Source organism: Protopterus annectens, chromosome 2.part1, assembly GCF_019279795.1.
Source record: "Protopterus annectens isolate FY-2018-M chromosome 2.part1, PAN1.0, whole genome shotgun sequence".
NCBI classification, from domain to species: domain Eukaryota; kingdom Metazoa; phylum Chordata; order Ceratodontiformes; family Protopteridae; genus Protopterus; species Protopterus annectens.
In genome coordinates this window covers 1970194507-1970215464 of record NC_056729.1, presented here as the reverse complement: position 1 = coordinate 1970215464, position 20958 = coordinate 1970194507, and the positions used below count along the sequence as shown (strand labels likewise).

At 43.4% G+C, this 20958-nt stretch overlaps 1 protein-coding gene across 5 annotated transcripts in view; it reads left to right on the top strand.

Moving 5' to 3' along the window:
* Positions 1 to 20958, top strand: part of LOC122794710 (trafficking protein particle complex subunit 13) — a 1187860-nt gene that overhangs the window by 1110208 nt on the left and 56694 nt on the right. For all 5 annotated transcript variants that reach the window (XM_044063354.1, XM_044063358.1, XM_044063357.1 and 2 more), the window contains one exon: positions 11155 to 11255. In XM_044063354.1, the coding sequence (XP_043919289.1) occupies positions 11155 to 11255 (101 nt within the window). The remainder of the gene's footprint in view (positions 1 to 11154; positions 11256 to 20958) is intronic.

Below are 20958 nucleotides of genomic sequence, written 5' to 3'. Positions count from 1 at the left end.
GAGAGTATTGGTATTTTAGTTGGTTGGTGTAGAATTCTGTGAGCTATTAAGAGCTGTTGAAGTATTAATTTGTTGGTAAATTCAAGCCAACCTAGTTGTCTTCGGTTCAGGCAGTGGTGAGTTCGAAACTGGGGTCCTGTAGCGAATCTAGCAATATTATAGTAGGATGTAGCAAGTTTCTTCAGGTTGCTTTTGGAGAGATTAGTATAGATGGGGGAGGCATATAGAAGAGTAGAGATGAGGTGAGATCTAGCTAAGATGGTTCTTGTTTCATGTGTAAGGAAGGGTTTGATTCTGTAGAGGGAACCAATTTTTTTGTTAACTACTTTTATAGTGTTGTTGATGTGTGAGTCAAAGCTTAGATTGTTGTCAACAGTTATTCCTAGTAATTTTGTTGTTGAGTCAGGAGAAATGAGAGTGCTATCAGTGGATGTGAGAGAGAAATTAAGTGGTGTACATTTACGGGTAGGTGGGAACAGTAACAGTTTGGTTTTCTTAGGGTTGAGGAAAAGGCAACGATCAGAGAACCATTTTTCAACAGAAGAAAAGGTTTTTTGGGTAAGAGACTGAAGTTCATTTTGAGAGGTGGCAGTGCAGATTATAGTAGAATCATCTGCATATTGTATGCAAGTGATGTTAGGAATAGCTGATTGGAGGTCATTAATAAAGATTGAAAATAAGAGGGGCCCTAGGATAGACCCTTGAGGTACGCCTAAAGAGATAGGTAGGAGATTAGATAGTGAATTCTTCCAGAGTACTGCCTGCTGACGGTTGTCAAGATAAGATGTGAACCAAGTTAAGGAAAGGGTGTCAAGTGAGAGAGATTTTAGTTATGTGTAGGAGGAGTTTATGATTAACCATGTCGAAGGCTTTAGATAAGTCAATGAAGACTGAAGATGATAGGTAATTGTTGTTGTGGTTGATGGTGTTGGTAAAGGAGAGTAAGGCAGTGGTAGTACTGTGGGAAGGTCTGAATCCATGCTGGCTGTTAGCAAGTAGACTGTTTTGGAGAAGGTGGTTAAGAAGTTGTTTGTGGATACATTTCTCCATAATTTTGGCTAGAGGTAATAGTAGTGCTATTGGGCGATAGTTTGAAAGGTCATTACATTTCCCCCCTTTGTGTAGTGGGATAATGTGAGATATCTTCCAGACAGAAGGGAAGATTCCTTCATTAATAGATCTATTTATTAGAATAGAAATAGGTAAGCAATGGCTTTGGCTCCAATTTGCAAGAATTCAGCAGGAAGTTTGTCTGCAGAGGGGGTGGTAGGTTTAAGTTTTTGGAGCAGAGATGAGACAAAGGACGTAGATATAGGTTGTATGTGAAGAGTAGGAGGAGTATTTGTGGTAGGTAAGAATAGTTTAGAGGTGTCAGGAGATAGGTGACTAGCAAGAGTTTGGATGGTATTAGTGAAGAAAGAATTGAAGTCATTGGCAATTTGTGTGGGATTGTCTGGGTTAGAGTCCTGAGGGTTGGGTGTGATGGACTGGCTTGGGGATAAGAGATTATTTATACTGGCCCAGAAGTTTTTAGGTTCATTTTTGGAGGTTTGTTGTAATTGAAGGTAGTAGTTCTTTTTGTCTGTCAGTATGGCTTTTTTTGTACTATTCCTAAGATCTTTGAAGTATTGGTGGTCTGATAGGTTTTTTGTGGTATGCCATTTTGCCCAAGATTTGTTTCTGAGAATTATTTTTTGCCTAGTACTGTTGGTCAGCCAGGGTGCTGTTTTAGCTTTGGTTCTAATAGTACGACTTGGGGCATGGTGATCCAGGATAGACAAAGTGGAATTAAAGTAATCTACTGCCTCGTTAAGTGGGAGATATTTTATTGGGGACCAATTACATAGTCTTAACTCAGTTAGAAAATGCTCAATGTTAAATTGCTTTTTGGAGCGTAAGGTTCTGTAGGTAGTAGGTAAGATTAGGTTGGTTTTATGTCTAATAATATATGTTAATGAGTGGTCACTTAGATCTTCTGGTAGGGTACCTGCTTGGTAGTTCTGTTGGGGAGTATTAGTGAGGATCCAGTCTAAGGTGGTTTCATTATTGTTGGTTTTGTTAGTTCTAGTAGGACTATTGATGAGTTGTATGAAGCCATAGAGGTTTATATGGGAGGTAGGATTTGTATTGTTACAGGTAAACCAATCAATGTTAAAGTCACCTAAGACTAATGTTTCTTGTGGGAGGTTGGTGGAGAGTGAACTGAGGATACATTCAAGGGTATTAATGTTATTTCCTGGAGGGAGATAAGCACAAATGATATTTATAGCTTTGGAAGTGTTGATTTGAAGTTTGGATCTGATTATTTCGGCATTATTTTCTGCGGTAAGAGTCAGATTGAGATTACTAAGCTGGAATTTTGTTTTGTATACAATTGCTGCCCCTCCACCCTTTTTGGCAGTGCAATCAAGTCTAATGATGCTATACCCAGGTGGAGTGATTTCATTGTCTTTAATGGTTGGCTTGAGCCATGTTTCAATTAAACATAAAATGTCAAATTGATGGATTTCTAGGAGGGCATGGACTTGAGTGATTTTATTGCAAATACTTCGTATGTTTAGATGGGCAATAGTGAGGGAGTTGCTAGATATGGAAGATATTAGAGAATGAGGTTTGTCTTGTTTTTTGTGGACATTGGTATTGGTATGGTGTGGGCCAGGGTTAGGATGAATATCTCCATCCAATAGTGAGTGGAGGAGTTTATAATATTTTGCTTGGGGAAGTTTGTAAATACCGTTAAATAATTTCCTAGTTTTTAGTTTGCTTGATTTGAAGTGTGCTAGTCTGTGGTATTTAGCTAGTGGGTAGTTAGGCTGATAGGTGAGATTTAAGAAGGTGAGAGAGAAAGGAGATATAGATATAGAGGTATATTTAGAGGGAAAAGGAAGAGAAGAGTTAAGTGGGTATTCGTAGGATGTAAAGAGGTAAGTAGTGACAAGAAAAGATAGAAGTGATAAGGAGAGAAGGAAAGAAAGTTGTACACATTGTAATGATAGGGATAGTTAACAAAGGGATGAGAAGTAGAGTATGGGTACAGATGGGGAAGGGTAGGAAGATTAGGTAAGAAGGGGAGGAGCTAGATATGTTAATTAGTGAGTGTGTGGTACACTTCAGAGGTTCGAAGTGGATTATTGAGTTAACAATTTGAGTGGATTGAAGAAGATAGGGGAGTGTCTACTAGATGAATAAGTGTAGGACCACTGGGGGCGGGTGGGAATTGGGGGCAGGGTAGGGGAGCGGAGTGAGCCCGCAGGGCGAACGGAGCGGGTTCAGACAGGTGAGCAAGAAGTTAGCAAAAACCTAACAGTAAGCAGCTAACTGCTGTGTACCTTAGTAGGGAAGGAGTAGGTCTAGGAGGATAGGTGATGGTGGACGTGGAGGTAAGTGGTAGTAGAGAGCAAAGGCAAGAGAGAGTAGCAGGGAGATAAGGCAGGAAGCCAGTTCACCAGCAAGGGATAGAGCATTGGCTTCTTTAGATACCAGGAAAGGGGGTAAGATTTAGGTGCTAACCTGGTTTAGAATGGTATCAAGTGGACAGAAAGAGTTACCAACAGAGGCAGGTGGGCAGAGAGAAATGTATCAAGGTTTGGGAAGACTCCTAGGTATAGTAGCAGGAGGAGGCACAAGAGTGACAAAAGCTTCTAATCGCTAGGGGATAAAGAGGGAAGAATAGCTGCTAGATATCCTGGCTGAGTTAGCATCTAGTATGTACTCTAGATATGTACAATTGTTTATAAATTACCACTTTATTTGATATCACATACTTTCTTGCCTCCTTGTAAACAGGGTTCAATAAGCAGGACGGCAAGTCTTCAAGGTATAGAGGAGTAGTAAGGATGTGGTTTGCAGGGAGTCCTTTCACCAGGTAGGTATGTTCACAAGATATTACTGTTGGTTAAAGGTTTCTAACCTAGGAACAGAGGGGACAAGAAAAAAGATAGTGAAGGGGTAGGAAATACATTTAAATAATAGGGTAATACACACAGTGCATGCAGTTCATAATAGGCAACAGGTATTTAAAACTACAGTCAGGGTAATACTCAGAGCAGCTTGAGTTCATACAGACAGTTGAAAAACAAACATTTCAAAGTAAGCAGATACAAAGCAAGGAATGGCAGCTTCTACTTAAACAAACATTTGAAAAGCATTCTTGGCAATAATAGCAGACATAATGCTGGTGTCCCTGCACTTATTCAAACTAACAATGGCACATAGTACTCATACAAGTAGACTATTGAAATGCAGCAGTTCTATTGCTCAAGGGTCAAAGATAACTTTACAGTGTTACTTTACTTTTAGGCAACAAAACACCATATTCGAGCGTTCTTTGCATAGAGTAGATAGTTTACCTTATTGGTAGCACAGTAATAACTTTATTGTAATAGATATTTTCCTACAATGCTTAGTTATCTATAATAGAAAGCATGAAATGTACAAACTATCTCTTTTGTTATTGAATGCTTAGTTGTCTTTAATAGAAAGCAAGAGATGTACAAATTATCTCATCTGTTATCAGATTACCACCTTTATAATCAGTTCACTTCGGTCCCGTGTTAACTTAAGGACAGAGCAAGAAGTGTGGTGTTCATGTGTATCTTTATGTAGGAGCAGAGTCTCTGGTTCTTTCGCCCGGGGACAATGTCCACTTTGCGTCGCTTGTTTACTGATGGCAAAATAAACTAAATGTAGCCAGCATCCCGATAAAATCCTGAGTCCCCCTGTTGATAGACCAAGCTGGAACAAAGGATCCCCAGTGGATGCCATGGTGGTGGCGGCTGCCACTATAAAAAGGAACTGGCCCAGGAAAGTTCTACTGTCCATCCCCCAGATCGAGAGTCCAGGACCGTCTTGGAAAGCAGACATATACTTCAGCCACCTTTTGTATAAGGGTGCTGAATTATTTGGCCCACGTTACCAGACCTCAGTGTGACCTGGTTAAAGAGTACACTGAGTCGCCCCCAGAGTACATGTCGCCAGAAGATAGATGCTCATTCTCTGTGCGAATGGCCACTCTAAAAGCAGTTGCCAGTACATCCATGTGCCTCCTTTCTCATGCCACTGAAGGGGCGGCACGGGCGGCCTGGTCCGGCGTTGCCATGAGGCGACACACCTGGCTTAGGCTATGCAACTTTGCGGAGCCCTTCAAGGAGTCTTTTGTGAATTTCCCCCTATGATGGGTCTTCCGTGTTTGGGAAGGCGGTTCGTGACACACTGGTCCAGAGTGAGAAGGACGGGAAGACACTGTCTGCCATTGGGATCTGCCTCTCTAACCCCCAAAGATCCTTTTCCAGGAATCAGAGGGGGCAAAGGAAGATGTGGTTCTGGAAGTCTCAGTATTCCCGGAACACTTGGGACTCCTTTTTTCCTAGAGGCAGAGGGGGACAAGACAGACGCCAGCCCAGAGGCAGGGGGGGGTCCGAAGAGCTTTGGGTCTCGAGAACTGTTCTCGGACAGCCCCTTATAGCAGCCCTACTGCTCTGCGCTGGAGGCAGTCAGGGTCACCTTTCTATGCGCCTCACGGCATGGGAATCTGTGTCAGCAGACCGTTGGGTGCTTCAAATAATATCCAGAGGTTGCACAGTTCCTTTTGCAACTACTCCCCATCCTCCAAAACACCTCCCAGATGTTCCACCCGTGCAGAGGGAGGCTGCAGCACTTGAAATAGAAAAGCTGCTGCAAAAATGGTTTATCCAGCCTGTCCCCCCAGATCAGTCCAGATCAGGTATCTATTCCAGGTTCTTTTTGGTGCCAAAAAAGACGGGGGACTTGGGGCCTAACCTAGACCTCTCCACTCTAAACCTGTCAGTTGCCAAAGAGAAGTTCCAGATGGTTACTCTGCAATCCATTCTGCCTTATCTGCAGGAAAACAACTGGATGTGCTCAATAGACTTCCAGGATGCATGCCACCACATAAAGATGCAGAGACACTCCCTCCTCTTTCAGCTAGGGGTCAATCACTATCAGTTCCGAGCCCTACCCTTTGATCTCACCACAGCCCCCAGGGTGTTCACCAAGGTCATGGCAGCAGTAGTGGCTCACCTGAGGCTTCAGGGCATACAGGTCTTATCCGTACCTGGATGATTGGCTCCTCACCGCTACCACAAGGCATCTACTGTGTCAAGCCAGAGATTATTTCTGGAAGTTCAGACTTGCTGGGCATTACAATAAATATAACCCAAGTCTTCTCTAGAACCTATTCAAGTCCTGGACTCCATAGGGGTGAGAATAGACGTGCTGCAAACCAAGATCTTTCTGACTCCAGAGAGGGTCTGGAACTTATAACTTTATGTACTGGCGATTTTTTTCAGTCTCATCTTCCTCCAGCCGATGTGGTTTTAAGAGCCCTAGGTTCCATGGCAGCAACCATCACACTTCTTCCTTGTGCTCGTTTTCACATGTGGGTCTTGCAGTGGACGCTGGCAGTCCAGAAGTCCTTATTGGACTGGCCATTTACGCATCCAGTTTACATAAGTGAGGCGTGCAGTAAGTCTGTCCTCTGGTGGCTTCACTCTCCGGAGATAATAGAGGGACGGTCTTTTATTGCAGCACTTCCCCAAGCCACGGTGACCATGGACGCCTCTCGAGTAAGGTTAGGGGGGCATTGCTCAGGCAGGACAGTCCAAGGCAAATGGTCCCTGAACGAGACCAAACTGCATATCAATGTTCTGGAGATGAGGGCGGTCTTATAAGCGTTGCACGCCCTTCATGCCTTTCTTCCTCTGGGAACTATTGCGATTCAGACAGACAGTATGGCAGTAGTCTGGTACATCAACAAACAGGGAGGAACCAGATCTTATCCCCTCTGTTACGAGGCCATGAGAGTGTGGGAATGGGCGATCTCCACCAACCGTTTTCTAATAGCAATGCACATTCCGGGTTGGTCCAACATACCGGAGGACAAATTGAGCAGGACTATCCTAATGCCTTATGAGTGGTCTCTGAATCACTATGTAGTGGTGTAGATCTTCGAGTGGGGCTGGCCTTGCTGCGATCTCTTTGCATCTCCTTCCAACGCAAAGTGCAGCGAGTTCTCACTTTGATCCCCCCTCAGGGTAATCCCCCAGGGACGCTCTGGTCCATGCTTGGCCTCCCGGTCTTTTTTACGCTTATCCCCCATTACCTCTTATGACAGCGTTTCTACAGAAGGCACGTCGGCTGGGGAACAGAGTAATCCTCATTGCCCCATTTTGGCCTTGCCAACTCTGGTTTCCCTGTCTTTGGTCTCATCTGGTAGCTCCTCATTGCATCTTCGATCCGATATCGGATTTCATTTCGCACCCCTCGAGGGTTCCCCATCCAGACCTGGGCAGTGTGAAGCTCACTGCTTGGCTGCTCCAGTTCCATTGATTGCTAAGACTCCCGGCCTCTCTTCCCCGGTGAAGTCTGTTCTGGTGGCAGCTCATAAATCATCTACCAGAAAAGTTTACCGTAGTAAGTGAAAGCGTTTTTCTATTTGGGCTTCTCAGAGGGATCTAGACCCTTTTACGGCTCCAGTGCCAGTGGTCCTCAAATTCTTAGCACGCATTTTTCAGCAGGGTGCTAGGTCATCTACGGTGAAAGTCCAGCTGGTGGCTATTTCCAATTTCTATGTAGGTGAAAAGATGGTGTCTTTAGCTTCCTCCAGACTCTATAAAGCCTTTATTAAAGATACCTTTCTTTTAAGACCTCCGGTTAAGAACCCCACTCCTCTTTGGGACCTTACACTGGTTTTGCAGGCTTTAGTTGCTCTGCCCTTTGAGCCTGCTGCTTCTGGGACTTGAAATTTTTGTCCTGGAAAACAGCTTTTCTAGTGGCTATCACCTCGGCTTGGAGAGTGTCAGAACTACAGGCATTATCTGTCAAACCTCCTTATATGATTTTTTATAAAGACAGGGTTTCACTTCATACTAATCCTTCCTTTTTGCCTAAAGTGGCTTCCAGAACAAATATCAATCAGTTTACATGTTTTCTTTCCAAATTTTCAGAATAACTGAGAATATACATTACATTTGTTAGATGTGCATAGACAACAACATTTCTGTTTATACAGGACTAAGGCCTTACGCAAGTCTGACCCAGTTGTTTGTGTCCTGTGCTCAGCCTTTTCTGGGCAAACTGGTTTCTAAAGTAACTATTGCCAAGTTGATTTCCCTTTGCATTCTTCAGGTTTACAAGGACAAAGGTATGTCTCTTCCAGGGAGAGTGAATGCCCATTCAACCAGGTCCATGGCTAACGTCATCTGCCTTTTGGTCCAGTGTCTCCTTAGACGATATTGGTTCAGCGGCTACTTGGTCCTCATCTTACTCCTTCATTTCCCATTGCAAACTGGATATGGTTTCCAGAGGGAGAGCATCCTTTTGGCTCTGCGGTGCTTCGGAATATTCTTTCATGAGGGCCACCCAAGTTTTATGATAGCTGGGGACTCTATCCCACAGGTTGATGAGCAAATGAAGTTAACTACTTCAGATAAAGAAGTTATGTACTTACCATAACGTTCCATCTGAGTAGTTCAACTTAATTTGTCATCAGCTGTCCCACCCTCCTTCCCCCTCACCTTCCGTGCTGTTTTTCTGCTGGGCAGTCAGGAGAGTAAGCTGTTATGGCTCTCCTGCTGCCTGTTTATCTTGTTAGGGAAGGTCTTGTTGACATCGGGTTCATGTAAGGTATGGCAAACTCGATCTGAAGGAAGGAGATGTAGGGGTATTATGGGTAAGGGGAGGAGCTTGGATCTCGGATCAGTAGCTGATAAATCTGCCGTGTCAGATCTGATGTGGATCCAAGACCCACAGGTTGATGACAAATGAAGTTCAACTATTCAGATGGAACATTATTGTAAGTACATAACTTATTTTTTCTTAACTGCCACATACTAATGTTCTCTCCACTCTACAGCTTAGCCAAATGGGACTAATAGTCAATGAAGGATAAACCCATTTTAATGAGATGGGATCATTTTTTCCAGTAGCATGTCCTGCAGTAAACGGAGCTCTCTTGTTAGTGTTACTGTAAGTAGGATGGCTGTAAGGATATATCTGGCATCTAGAGGCTGAGTAAGTAGTTGGTCTCTTCAGTTCTAATTCTAGTATGGTCCATTTTGAATTGTTTTGCTCTGTATAACAGACCCAGTTACTAAATAACTTGAGAATTAATGTAGTGTTCTGACTGAATTTAAGCTAATGGCTCACAGTAACTCCAAGAGGGTTCATATTCATATCCACTTCTAATACGGCAATTTCCTTGATCCATATTTTAAGTTGGGGGCTTTGGGGATGCATTTGGTGAACTAAAGGAGGAAACCACCCCTTTATTTTTTTTTGTATTTAGAATGAAGCCAGCATTATTTTAACATGTTTGATGTTGGCTAAATCACTCTCATACATTGGCAGAGACTTCTTGTACTGCTATTTCTGTCTGTTTACTATTACTTCGCCAAATTAAACAATGGCGAATTGCTACTAATTTGAAACAAAAAATGCAGAATTTATAATTCTGAACACAAAGTTGAACTCAGAAGTGGTGAATGTTCAAATTCGACATAATTCGAATAGTCATCACACGTCTGGGAATAGTATAACTGTGGCTTGCACAGTAAAAATGTGTTTGCAGAGGAGCAAGCCCCCTGCACCCCCACACACCCTGCTACTTAAATATACAAACTGCAGGATCTCACTATAATGAGAGAAAGGGTAGATTTCCCGATCCCCACTATAATGCGATCTGCATCACAATGTCGAACCTTACAACAGCGAATACTGTATTGCATTCGCTGTTGAAAGGTTTGACATTATGGCATTTGTTTTTTTGTTGTTCGAAATGGCTCTTTCCCACAAATGTAAATCTCACGAAGTGCGATCGTCAAAGTGATGTACAGCCGTTTCTGTCTCATATCTTTTTAGGAGCACAGGATTCCAGGCCACAACTGTTAAAAACGTTTCTTAAAAGGAGATATGTATCTCAGCCCACCACTGCAGAATAGTCTCTCTCTCATAAAATCTGAACTTCATGACTGCCAGGCTTGTATATCCCCATTTGAACCTGGTAGTTCAGCAGTGTTGAGTTCTGTATCCTAGAAAAGCTTTATTTTTCCTGGGCATTGTTATATCTGCTCACAGGATCTTTGAGTAGTAGCATGCCCTCCTGTAGGAAACCATTTTTGTCCTTCCACAAAGGTCACTTGCCCCCCTACAAATAATCTGCATTTCTTATATGAGATTTGGAAATAGTCCCTAAACCAAGTCTATTCATTTTTCTGTTTTGTTTGCTGGAGCAGAAAACAGGGCATGGAGAGCCCTTCCTCCCTTTAGATGTGCACTGTCACTCAGGATTTTCATGAAATTTGTGCTTGAATTTGAGAATATCAAACAGCTGTTTGCCGACTCTTTCATGCCTCAGTGAAGGAGGCAGTTTCCAAACAAGCTCTTTAAGTAGACTCCTATTTGCATCATCCTTTGAAATTACATGGCTAACCTAGTGAAAATGCAACAGTCAAAGGCAACACACCCAGAGGCATAGCTGCTTCCATTACTTGCTTCAAGAATACATCTATCGCACAATCTTCACTGTTCATTATTGTCCTTGTCACATCTTCAGCTGTCAGGCTGCCTTTAGTACCTCTACTTCATGTGTTCGGCCTTCTGATTGTTGGCCTGTGAGCTATCCTGTGGCTGTTTCCACTGTGATGTATTTACTGCTTGGGATTCATCTCAATCATAAGACCTATCAGAGGATTCACGATTTTAGATGCAACAGATGCTTTCTTATTATATTCATTTATCTGTGAAGTGACTCTCCCCTTAGGTCAGAAATACCATTGTGGCATTTTAAGTACCTTGTAAGTTGGGCAGTACATATATTTGTATATAGCTTGTTAGCATGGTAGATGTCATCTGCAGGAGATATGCTTGTTAATAGTTGGGGGGGGGTGATTGGGTGGGATCAGGAACTAGTCATGTTTTATGCTGTCTGCATGTGATATACAACAGCAACATGTATCCAAGCATGAGAGGTTCTGAGAAAAATAATAAATTGTGATTGGCAAAGTTGATAAATTTGTATAGTCGTGACCCATGAAATAAGGCTCCCTTTGCAACCTTGCAGCTCATATGGTTAGAATTTTTTTTTTACGTGTATGTAGCTATAGGCAACACTAAATCTAAACATCTGTTCCTTTTCAGGCTCCTGGCTATGGTGATGTAAGGCTTTCACTGGAGGCAATACCAGATACAGTGAATCTAGAAGAGCCCTTTGACATTACATGTAAAATAACAAACTGCAGGTAACAGTAATTGTATACATGTATTTTACAAAATTAAATTTGTAGATTATCTGAATTCAGAGCATCAGGATTTCATTTGTTTTGTGAATAATGGTTAACAGTATTGACCCAGAAACGTATTTCATATTTTAGTGGTCTGTATTCTGGAATACATCATTCTAGAGTTGTATATCTCAGTATTTCAGCTGTTAAGTAGTCCAAATAGTTTTCTTTCTGATGCGCTGAAGTATAAATCCATGGTTAAATGGTCATACTGCTCTCCACTGGCTCTGTGAAGTATTTTTTCTTACAAATGAGCAGTAAAAGCATATCTTCTTTAGGAAGGATTAGTAAAACAATGAAGCATAACATTTGGGTTTACCCACCTTGTGTTCTTTTCTTTCATGGATAAAAGTTTGCTCATCAGTGCCATTTCTGCTCTCATGCCAGAGTTCCATGTAAACCTTGGTTGGTCTGCAAGGCGCTCTCACTTTTTGCCATTCTCCATCAGAACTGGAGTGATTTTATTTGCATGATGGCAATGGCTGCTTTTCAAAGAATCTTCATAAAACAAGTGTGATTGTTGTAAGCAATTAGCCATGGTGTTTTGCTACTACAGTTGTTATTTTTGATTATTTATTCATTCTTGACTCTTGGAAATTGTGAAAAGGAATATAACAGAAATCAAGAGAAAGATAATAGTGAGAAGGCTAATAAAGACTTAAAGGGGAATCGTTGAAAGAGATTAACTTATCAAACAAAAAAAACTTAAATTGGCCAGTTCCAACTCTGTGGCAGAATAAGGTACTGTTATAACAGTTCCCAAAAATAGGAATATGTAGTAATTTGCACAAGTACTATCAGTTCTTTACAGTGATTGTATTGCTGTCTGAAGGCAAGACTATAACAGCATCTTCATCATTACCTGCATTGGTCCCTCCTTTTATTGTATCAGATTTGCTTCTTTTCATGGTAATGAATCTCACTCAGCGCATGTAAATAAAGGTAGACACCTACTGCTGTAAGTAGTTTGGCTGCTTTCATGGTTTACCTTACCTTTGACATAGTACAGGGAGCTGCAGTGAGACAAGAAGGAACTACATTGATACCTTCTTCAGCTTTACATCTATTTAGGGCTAAAACACCAAGGCACAAGACTTGCAGATTGCCATTAAGGATCAGGACGTTAAAAGAAGATTTCCTTCCATTTCACTGTTGTAGTATTCTTAACATGAGGGATCCCCTGCCAAGGGTGACCCAACGTCCGGCCAGTGTATCCAAGCCTTTAAGTTATCTGTATGCCATATGTCACACGTATGCTCCCCGCAAAAGCTGTAGGACATAAAGGGGACATACGGATGTTATCCTCAGAACTTTTTTCCTGCCAGTCCAAGTGCCATTTTTGACAGTCAGTCTGATTGCCCGAGTCGTTGCTGGTTACCTAGCCATTCAGACAAGTACCCCATTGGAGGATTTTTGACTTATCCTTTTTTGCTTTTGCATTTGTGTTGTTGTGGGGTTTCATGTCATCCAGAAAGGGTAAATGCCAGTGTGGGAGATAGATTCCTCATAAAGATGGTCACAAGCAGTGCTTGTTTTGTGTAGGAGCTTCTTATGACCATACTTCCTGTACTATTTGTCAGGCTTTTGTTCCAAAGACCTTACATAGTCATCTTTTATCCTTCGCCATTTATCTTGAAAACCAGTGTCTAAAGCTTTTAGTGAAAGACGCTATGGAAGGTACTTCCTGACCTGAGGGTCAGCTGTCTTCAAAGAAGGCCAAAAAAGCCAGGTCAGATTCTTCAGCTGTGCCTCCTACACTGGACGTGTCTCTTGAGGCTGGTAAAAGTCTGCAGGATCATCTGATTTCTGGGCTGGATTCCTCTGCCGTGACCGGTTTGGATGCTGGCCTGGATCCGGCTTCTCTCATGGCCTCGAAGGCCTTGCAGATATCCACTTTGGATACTCAGGGGGGAACTGTGGCTGATTGTCATGGAAGGGCCAAGGGGTGTTCCTCAGATTCTGGTTAGGGAGGAGGTAACAGCTGTGATTATTGAATGTAGATCGGTGTCGGAGCCTTCTACCTTTTGTAAGGTCGAAGTCCCTTTAAAAAAGAAGCAAAAGACAAAACATATTTCTTCTGCTCCCAAGGACCCTCAAAGTGAATGGCAGAATTTTACACTGTTTGTTCAGTGCTCTTATTACCTTGAAGCCTGTTCAGGGGGTCTCTGTCCCGGCTCTTCCTTGGTCATCTTCTCCTGTCAAAAGGTCTAGGGATCAGGATTTCTGTGATGAAGAGGAGGATTCTAATGAGGAATTTCTGGCCTACTATACCCAGGTTCCTTCATCTTATTATGATTCTGAGGAAGAAGAGTCTGCTAGTCGTGAATCTCCTTTTGAGGAGATTTCTTTTGATGATACCATTGCCAGGATGATGGAATTTTTTAAATGGGATTGTTCCCAAGTTTCTGAAGTGTAGAGGAGATGATATGAGCTTCTTCAAATGGAATCTCCTAGACCCACTGGTGTTCCTCCTGTTTTGGCTGCTTTATTGGATGCATTTTCTTCTGCACCTCAGGCTGCAGACTCTCAGCTCCCTGCTTCTAAAATACATGTAGGTTTTATAAAGTGCCTGATGACTACAAATTCCTTTACAAGTGTCCTACTGCTTGACCCTTCAGTGGTTTCTGTGCCATCCAGCAAGCCTTCTAAATTACTGCCTTCTACCAGACTTCTTCCTTTTGATAAAGACAGACTATGAAAAGGCTAGGTAAAAAGGTTTATACTTCAACCATCCTAGCATTTTGGGCTGTTAATTATCAGACTCATATGACCAGATATGTTTTGTCTGTCTTTCTCAGGCTTGCCAGGTTATTTCTGACTGAGGGAAAGACTTCTGCCTTGTCTCTGTTAGGGGCTTCTTCCCAGGTAGATCGCCATTCCATTAAATGTACAGTAGGGAGTCAATTACCCGAACATCGATTATCTGAAACGTCAGTTATCCGAACGCAGCCTTCCAAAGTTTTTGGGTAGGAAAAATCATAGTCTGAATATGTAAATGTTATACGTATTTGATTGTGTGTTTTTTGAGATTGTAGCCTGCTCATGCGTGAAAAATATTCTTTATTGTCCACTGAAATTGCTGAATGGTTGAAAGGTGTATTCCCTGCATGCAGAAAAAGTAAGATATTAGAATTTTTTTTATCCGGTTCAATGTATGTTTGATTATCCGAACTACCCTAGGTCCCAGTCAGTTCAGATAATGAAATCTCTACTGTAGTTAAGATGCAGCAGATGCTTCTTCTAGGGCTGCTGCTTCTGGCTCTGTGTTGAGGAGATATTCCTGCCTGATGATATCAAGGCTAAATTGATGGATGCTCCTCTGGACAACAAATGTTTTAGTGCTGCTGCAGCTGATTTGTTCATATCCCTACAAGAGAAAGGCAAGGAGTTACAGGACCTGAAACATATTTTTGTTTCTCCTGTGCCAAAGATCCAGAGAAACTATCCTAGTAAACCAGACTTTGTTAGAAGGCAATATCGTCGTCATCTTAAAGGCAGGAAGGGTGGCAGAAAGGTTCCCCCAGCTAAGTCTGCACAAGACCCCTCCTGCTCAGAAGCCTTCCTTTCCTGATAAACCAGGTGCTGCCTGACTACCCAGTTCTTCCCAGCCATGTTCCTCTGTCTTATCTTTCTCAGTCTCTTCCTGCCTGGTTAAATATAACCCCAGATTCATGGGTTCTTTCCATCATTCACCAGGGGTATTTCATGGTTTGGAACTCTCTTTGCCCCTTCATGGGCATTCCTCAGCCACCTCAAGACAAGTTGAGCTCTTTTCCAGAGGTGCTTCATGATCTTTGGAAAGAGGGCACTCTGAGACCTTTTCTGAATCTTTCTCACCTGAATACATTTCTGAAGGTTCCTTACTTTCAAATGTTATCCCTTCAGACTTTGTTCCTTCTTCTGCTTCCTCTGGCTTTTATGGTTTCTCTAGATCTCAAGGATGCTTACCTCCATAATCCCTATTTAGGAAGTTTTTACATTTCCCTGTTGCTTCCTAGCATTTTCAGTTCTCTGCTTTACATTTTGGCCTCTCTACTGCTCCAAGAGTATTCACCAAATGCCTAGCTCCTGTGATTGCTTTTTGCAGGCTCCAAAGCATTCAGGTCTTTTTTTGTTTACACAACCTTGCTTATTCAAGCCTCCTCTCCAAGATTTCTTTACAGCACCTTCAGTGGGTCATCACTCTGCTGCAAAGCCTGGGGTTCACAGTAAATTTTCAAAAGTCCTTCCTGTCCCCATGACAAAAACATATTTTTTCTGGTATGCAGGATCCGGACTATTCCTATGCTAGCATCCCTGCCTCCTCCCAAGGCTTTGACTCTGATTTCCTTTTTTCAGTCCCTTTTTCCTCTGGCCTTGATTTCAGCCAGGGAATTTCTAAGGGCTCTGGAATTCCTGGCATCCATCATCCCCCATCCCTATGTTTTCTTTTGCCAGATTACACATGGAGAAAGCTTCAGTGATATCTAAAGTCGGTTTAGCTTCAGACGTGTTCATCCTCCGGATTTTCCACTCCCTGTTCTTCTATGTCTCAAGTTGGAATTTCAGTGGTGGATTCAACAACTGACTTTGAATTCAGGCCTACCCTTTCAACCCCCACTTCCCTGTCAGGAGCTGTTTAGGCACCTCAGATGGGGGTTGGGAAACTTCCTTCAGAAATCTAAGGGTGCAAGTCCTTTGGCAGAAAGAGCACACACATCAGTGTCAAGGAGATAAGAGCTCTTCTGTTGGTCCTCACTGCTTTTCATCCTCTGTTTTCACCAGGGCCCCTGCAGACAACACCACAGTGATGTGGTACATCAACGAACAAGGCTGAACAAGGTCCTATCTACTTTGTAGATTGGCACTCCAGGTTTGGGAGTTAGCGATTCAGTACCAAGTCACACTTTAGATAGTGTAAATTCTTTCAAGTCAGAATTTTGTCAGACTCCCTGAGCAGGTGCATAACACAATCTCACAAGTGGATGCTTCACAGGGATGTGTTTCTGGACATTATCCACCTATGGGGTATTCCTCAAGTAGAAATTTTTGCTTCCCCTCTGAACAGGCAGCTTCTTCCATTTTGTAGCAGGACTCCATGTCCTCTTGCGTAGAAGGTGGACCCCGTCTTTTTTATAGAAGAGAATGCTTCTTTATGCCTTCCTTCCCTTCCTGTCATTCAAAAAGTCCTGTGCAAGTTGAAACAGTATGCTCCAAAAATGTTGCCGGTGACTCCCTTTTGGCGTAGACAGCATTGGTTCTCTCTTTTTCTGCACTTAGCCAAGGGCAATCATCACACGTTACCTCAGAGGGTGCATCTTCTCACACAAGACAAGAGATTTCTCATCCATCCCCACCTTGTCCAATCCTCAGTTGACACTGTGGGTGATAGGATTTTGATTCTCTATAGGCATCTTTTTTTCTGAGGACATTCTTTGAGTTCTGCAGGAGGCAAGGAAACCCACTACTAGGAAATCCTACTGATCCAAATGCAAGAGGTTTTCTATTTGGTGTCTTTCTCATAACCTGGACCCACTTACTGTGGATAGTGGATGTTCCTGTGGTTCTTTTTGTGTGAATTGCTCAATGCTGGGTTGGGATTTTCTTTTGTTAAAGCCCACCTATCAACTATTTCTGCTTGTCTGCCTTTAACTCCTCTTTTGGCCTCTAGGTTCAAGGCCAAACAGTTCTTAAAGCATCCTTCTTAGTAGTCCTCCCCTGGAAGCCTGTTCCTCCTTCCTGGGATCATAATTTTGTTTTGACGCAGGCTCCTTTTGAGCCTGCAGCTTTAGCTACCTTTTATAGCATTGCTCTTGGAAGACTGTTCTTTTGTTGAACTTTGCTTTCTGGCAGACTGGTTTCTGAGTGCCAGCCCTTATGGCTGTTCCTCCTTATTTAGTTTTTCATTAGGACAAGTGTCTCTTCACAGCAGTCCTGCTTCTGTGCCTAAGGTGGTGAATGAGTTGTCTCTTAATCAGTCTATTCATTTGCCCACTTTTCTCCCTTCTCCGCAATTGGCTTGTGAGAAGGTATTGCACACTTTTGATTTGCATAGACAAGTCACATTTTATTTGAACAAACTAAAGATGTTCGAAAATCTGATCAGCCTTTTGATGTGAGAGTGTTCGACCAGAAGTCCGCCTTTTGCCAGCTCTGCATCGAAGAAGCTCAAGACCAACCCCTCTGCCTTTACCTTAGATCTAGTTTGCCGCTGCAGCGTTCGCATCAGTTTGATGAGCTCGAGCAACCTTAAGCTAAGATTTATATTTTTTCTTATATTTCTTAAGAATTTTTTCTCTAAATATTTTCTAAGTGACTGTGTGTGTGTGTTTATAGTGTTTCGAGGAATCCTCGGTTCCATATAAAGTTGTTTAAACTTTATTAGAGTTTTCCCTTGGGGCCTAACCCCACTAAAGTTACTGGATTGGACATCCCTTTTACTGGATTGACTACTGGATTGACTTTTTTACTGGATTTGACTAAACTTACTGGATTAGACATACCTACTGGACTTGACTTTTATTCAATTTAACCTTGTTACTTTAATAAGATGTCTGAGAAAGCTAAGTCTGGCTAATGTGGGCAAAAGATGTCAGTGACTGATAATCATAGTTCCTACTGTCTTGGCCCTCTCCATCTGCAAGAAGACTGTTCAATTTGTCATTCTTTCAGTGGAAGGGTCATGACAGATATGGATAGGGTCTTTAAAACCTACCTTTCAAGAGGCTCTGGATGCATCAGACCAGGCATCCAAATCCTCTTCAGTTAAAGTTCGATCACCGGTTCCACAGACGTGTTGAACTTTGTCACGGTGCTCCCTCCACCGACACTGTTGAGCTTCCAGACACCTCTCCAACACCGATGTAGACCGCGTGGTGCAGAAACTAATGAGAATACGCCTTATCCAAGCTCATCTCTGTCTCCTCCCAGTTGGTGTCGAGACGCCTACCCTTATCTCCATCTGTTCCTCCTCAAACCTATCCAGTCTTGGCTGATCTGCTGATTGTGGAGCCCTTGGTGCATTCTTCCCATTTCCCCGGAACCGGGAGATACCTACGAGGAAGGTGTTGTCTACCCAGACAACCACATCAGCAGAAACAGCTTCTCCTCCCCATAAAGGACCGTTATCCTCCTCTGCACCACGGCTACATCTGCACCTGTGTCTCAGCCACCCTCGGAGGCTTCTTCAGATGCTCCCACAAGAAGTTCGAGGAAAAGATTGTGTAGAGGAGACACTTAGATTCTCCACAAGAATCATTGACATCGGACATTGACTTAGATGAGTCAGAAGGGTCCCCAAAGTCACCCTCAGAAGATGTCTCTTTTCTGACATCCTGGAGATCCTAAAGCAGAGAGGTGATTGGCAAGCCTCCCCTTCTGAAGATGAGTCAGCCTCCTCCTGGGTCACTCCGCCGATGAGTTGATGGAGCTGATTGCTGACACGGTGGAGCCAGTCCCTAGAAAGCCTAACAAATATATTACTGCCCCTCAGGATAAGGCTTATCTGACAAAGATGTCTGAATCTTCCTCATCTGTCCATCCGCCTAACAGAGATTCTAGGACTACGGACAGGTATGGGATTTTTAGTTCAGTGGCTTTTGAACTATTTGACCCACTTCACACGGCTACAGAGGGATCTAATCAAAGAGTTGGGAGATACCCTCCAGGGTACTACAGATGCTGCTATTTCAGAAAAGTTACAGCACATCTCAATACCCTTACATCCATTGTAAACTCGTCCATGAGGCTGATCTCTCATACAGCCGAAGGATCGAGTAGGGCAGCAGCTTCAGCGATTGCTCAGACAATCCTGGATGCGCTTATGTTCATTAAGCCTTCAAGTCTTCCTTTACTAACGCCCCATTTGATGGTGCCACTCTCTTTGGCCCCAAAGTAAAGGAGACCCTTACCGGTGTGAGCAGGAGGGAAAGACTCTGTCTGCTGTCTGAGTCCATTTTTCCACCCCATCCAGACCGTGGTGGAAAAATGTCAAGGATCTTTCCCAGGCACACAGGGTGATGCCTCTAGAGGCAGAGGAGGGGCAGAGGTGGAAAACCAAGGTGACAGGGATACCCCTGGAAAACCTTTCCAGCACTCCTGAGAGGAGGCCGACTGTCCTGCTCTGGAGGCAGTAGCTTTATACCCTCAAGCCTGGCAAAGTCTTACAACAGACAACTGGGTAAACAGGGTTGTTACCGGAGGCTACAGCCTACCCTTCCTAAGAAGACTCCCAGATGTGCCCCATCTGTGAGACCCTGCAGCTATAGAAATTTCAAAACTGCTAGAAAAAAGAGTCATCCAACCAGTCCCAGCGGACCAAAGAGGATTCGAACTTACTCAAGGTTCTTTTAGTTCCAAAGAAGACAGGGAACTGGAGGCCGATTCTGGACCTAAGCAACCTCAATACCTTCGTCAAGAAAGAAAAGTTCCGAATGGTCACGCTTCAATCGATCCTTCCATTTTACAACGACTGGATGTGCTCAATAGATCTGAAATACTACCACATCAAAATGGCCAGGGGCCAGCCACTTTCAGTTGAGCCCCTGCCTTTGGTCTGACCTCAGCCCCCAGGGTTTTCACCAAATGCATGGCAGTGGTGGCGTCTCTCCTGAGGCGCCTGGGATTCCAGGTGTTTCCGTATCTGGACGACTGGCTCCTTTCTGCCACCACCCAGCGTCAACTGATTCAGGCCAGGGATTACACACTACAGCTTTGTGTTCATCTCAGAATTTCTGTAAATTTCGAAAAATCTTCACTACAGCCATCACAGCATATCTCATTCATAGGAGCAGAATTGATCATTTAATTCTAAGACTTCCTCCAGAAAGGATAGCCTCACTACAAAGCCACATATCTCTTCTTCTGTCATCCAGAAAATTCCCAGCAAAACTGGTTCTGAAGGTTTTGGGTCTCATGGCAGCTTCTCTCATTGCGATACCATTGGGAAGACTGCACATGAGAGTTCTACAATGGCTACTGTTTGCACAATGGTCGTTCCAACAGCTACCTCTGACACACGTTCTGATCACAAACACATGCAAATCACACCTAGCCTGGTGGCGACTTGCAACCTTTCCAGCGGAAGACCATTTGTGCTACCACGGTGACCACGGATGCTTCCCTGACAGGGTGGGGGCATCTTTCAGGGACAGTCCAGGCTTAATGGACCAATTTAGAGTACAATCTGCACATCAATGTTCTAGAGTTGAGGGCAGTGTTTCTAGCGTTGCAACACTTTGCTCCCCTTCTTCCTCTAGGGACTATTGCAGTTCAGACGGACAACATGTCTGTAGTCTGGTACATAAACAAACAAGGGGAACCAAGTCTTATCAGCTATGCAGAGAGGCCATGAGAATCTGGCAATGGATTGCAACGCACATCCCGGGTCATCCAACGTCATAGCCGACAGGCTGAGCAGAGCAATCCTGTTGCCTCACGAGTGGTCCCTCAAACAGTCAGTAAGAAGATTTTAAGTGGGGCCAGCCTTCCTGTGATCTTTCTCCAATGAACGCCAAATGCAGGAGCTACTTTGCCCTATTACCCCTCCAGGGAAGTCCCAAGGTAGTTCGGTCTCCTGTACGCTTTTCCTCCCTTTCCCCTGATTACAAAGTTTCTGCAGAAAGCCAACAACCTGCAAAGGATGATTATCCTCATTGCCCCATTCTGGCCTCGTCAAATCTGG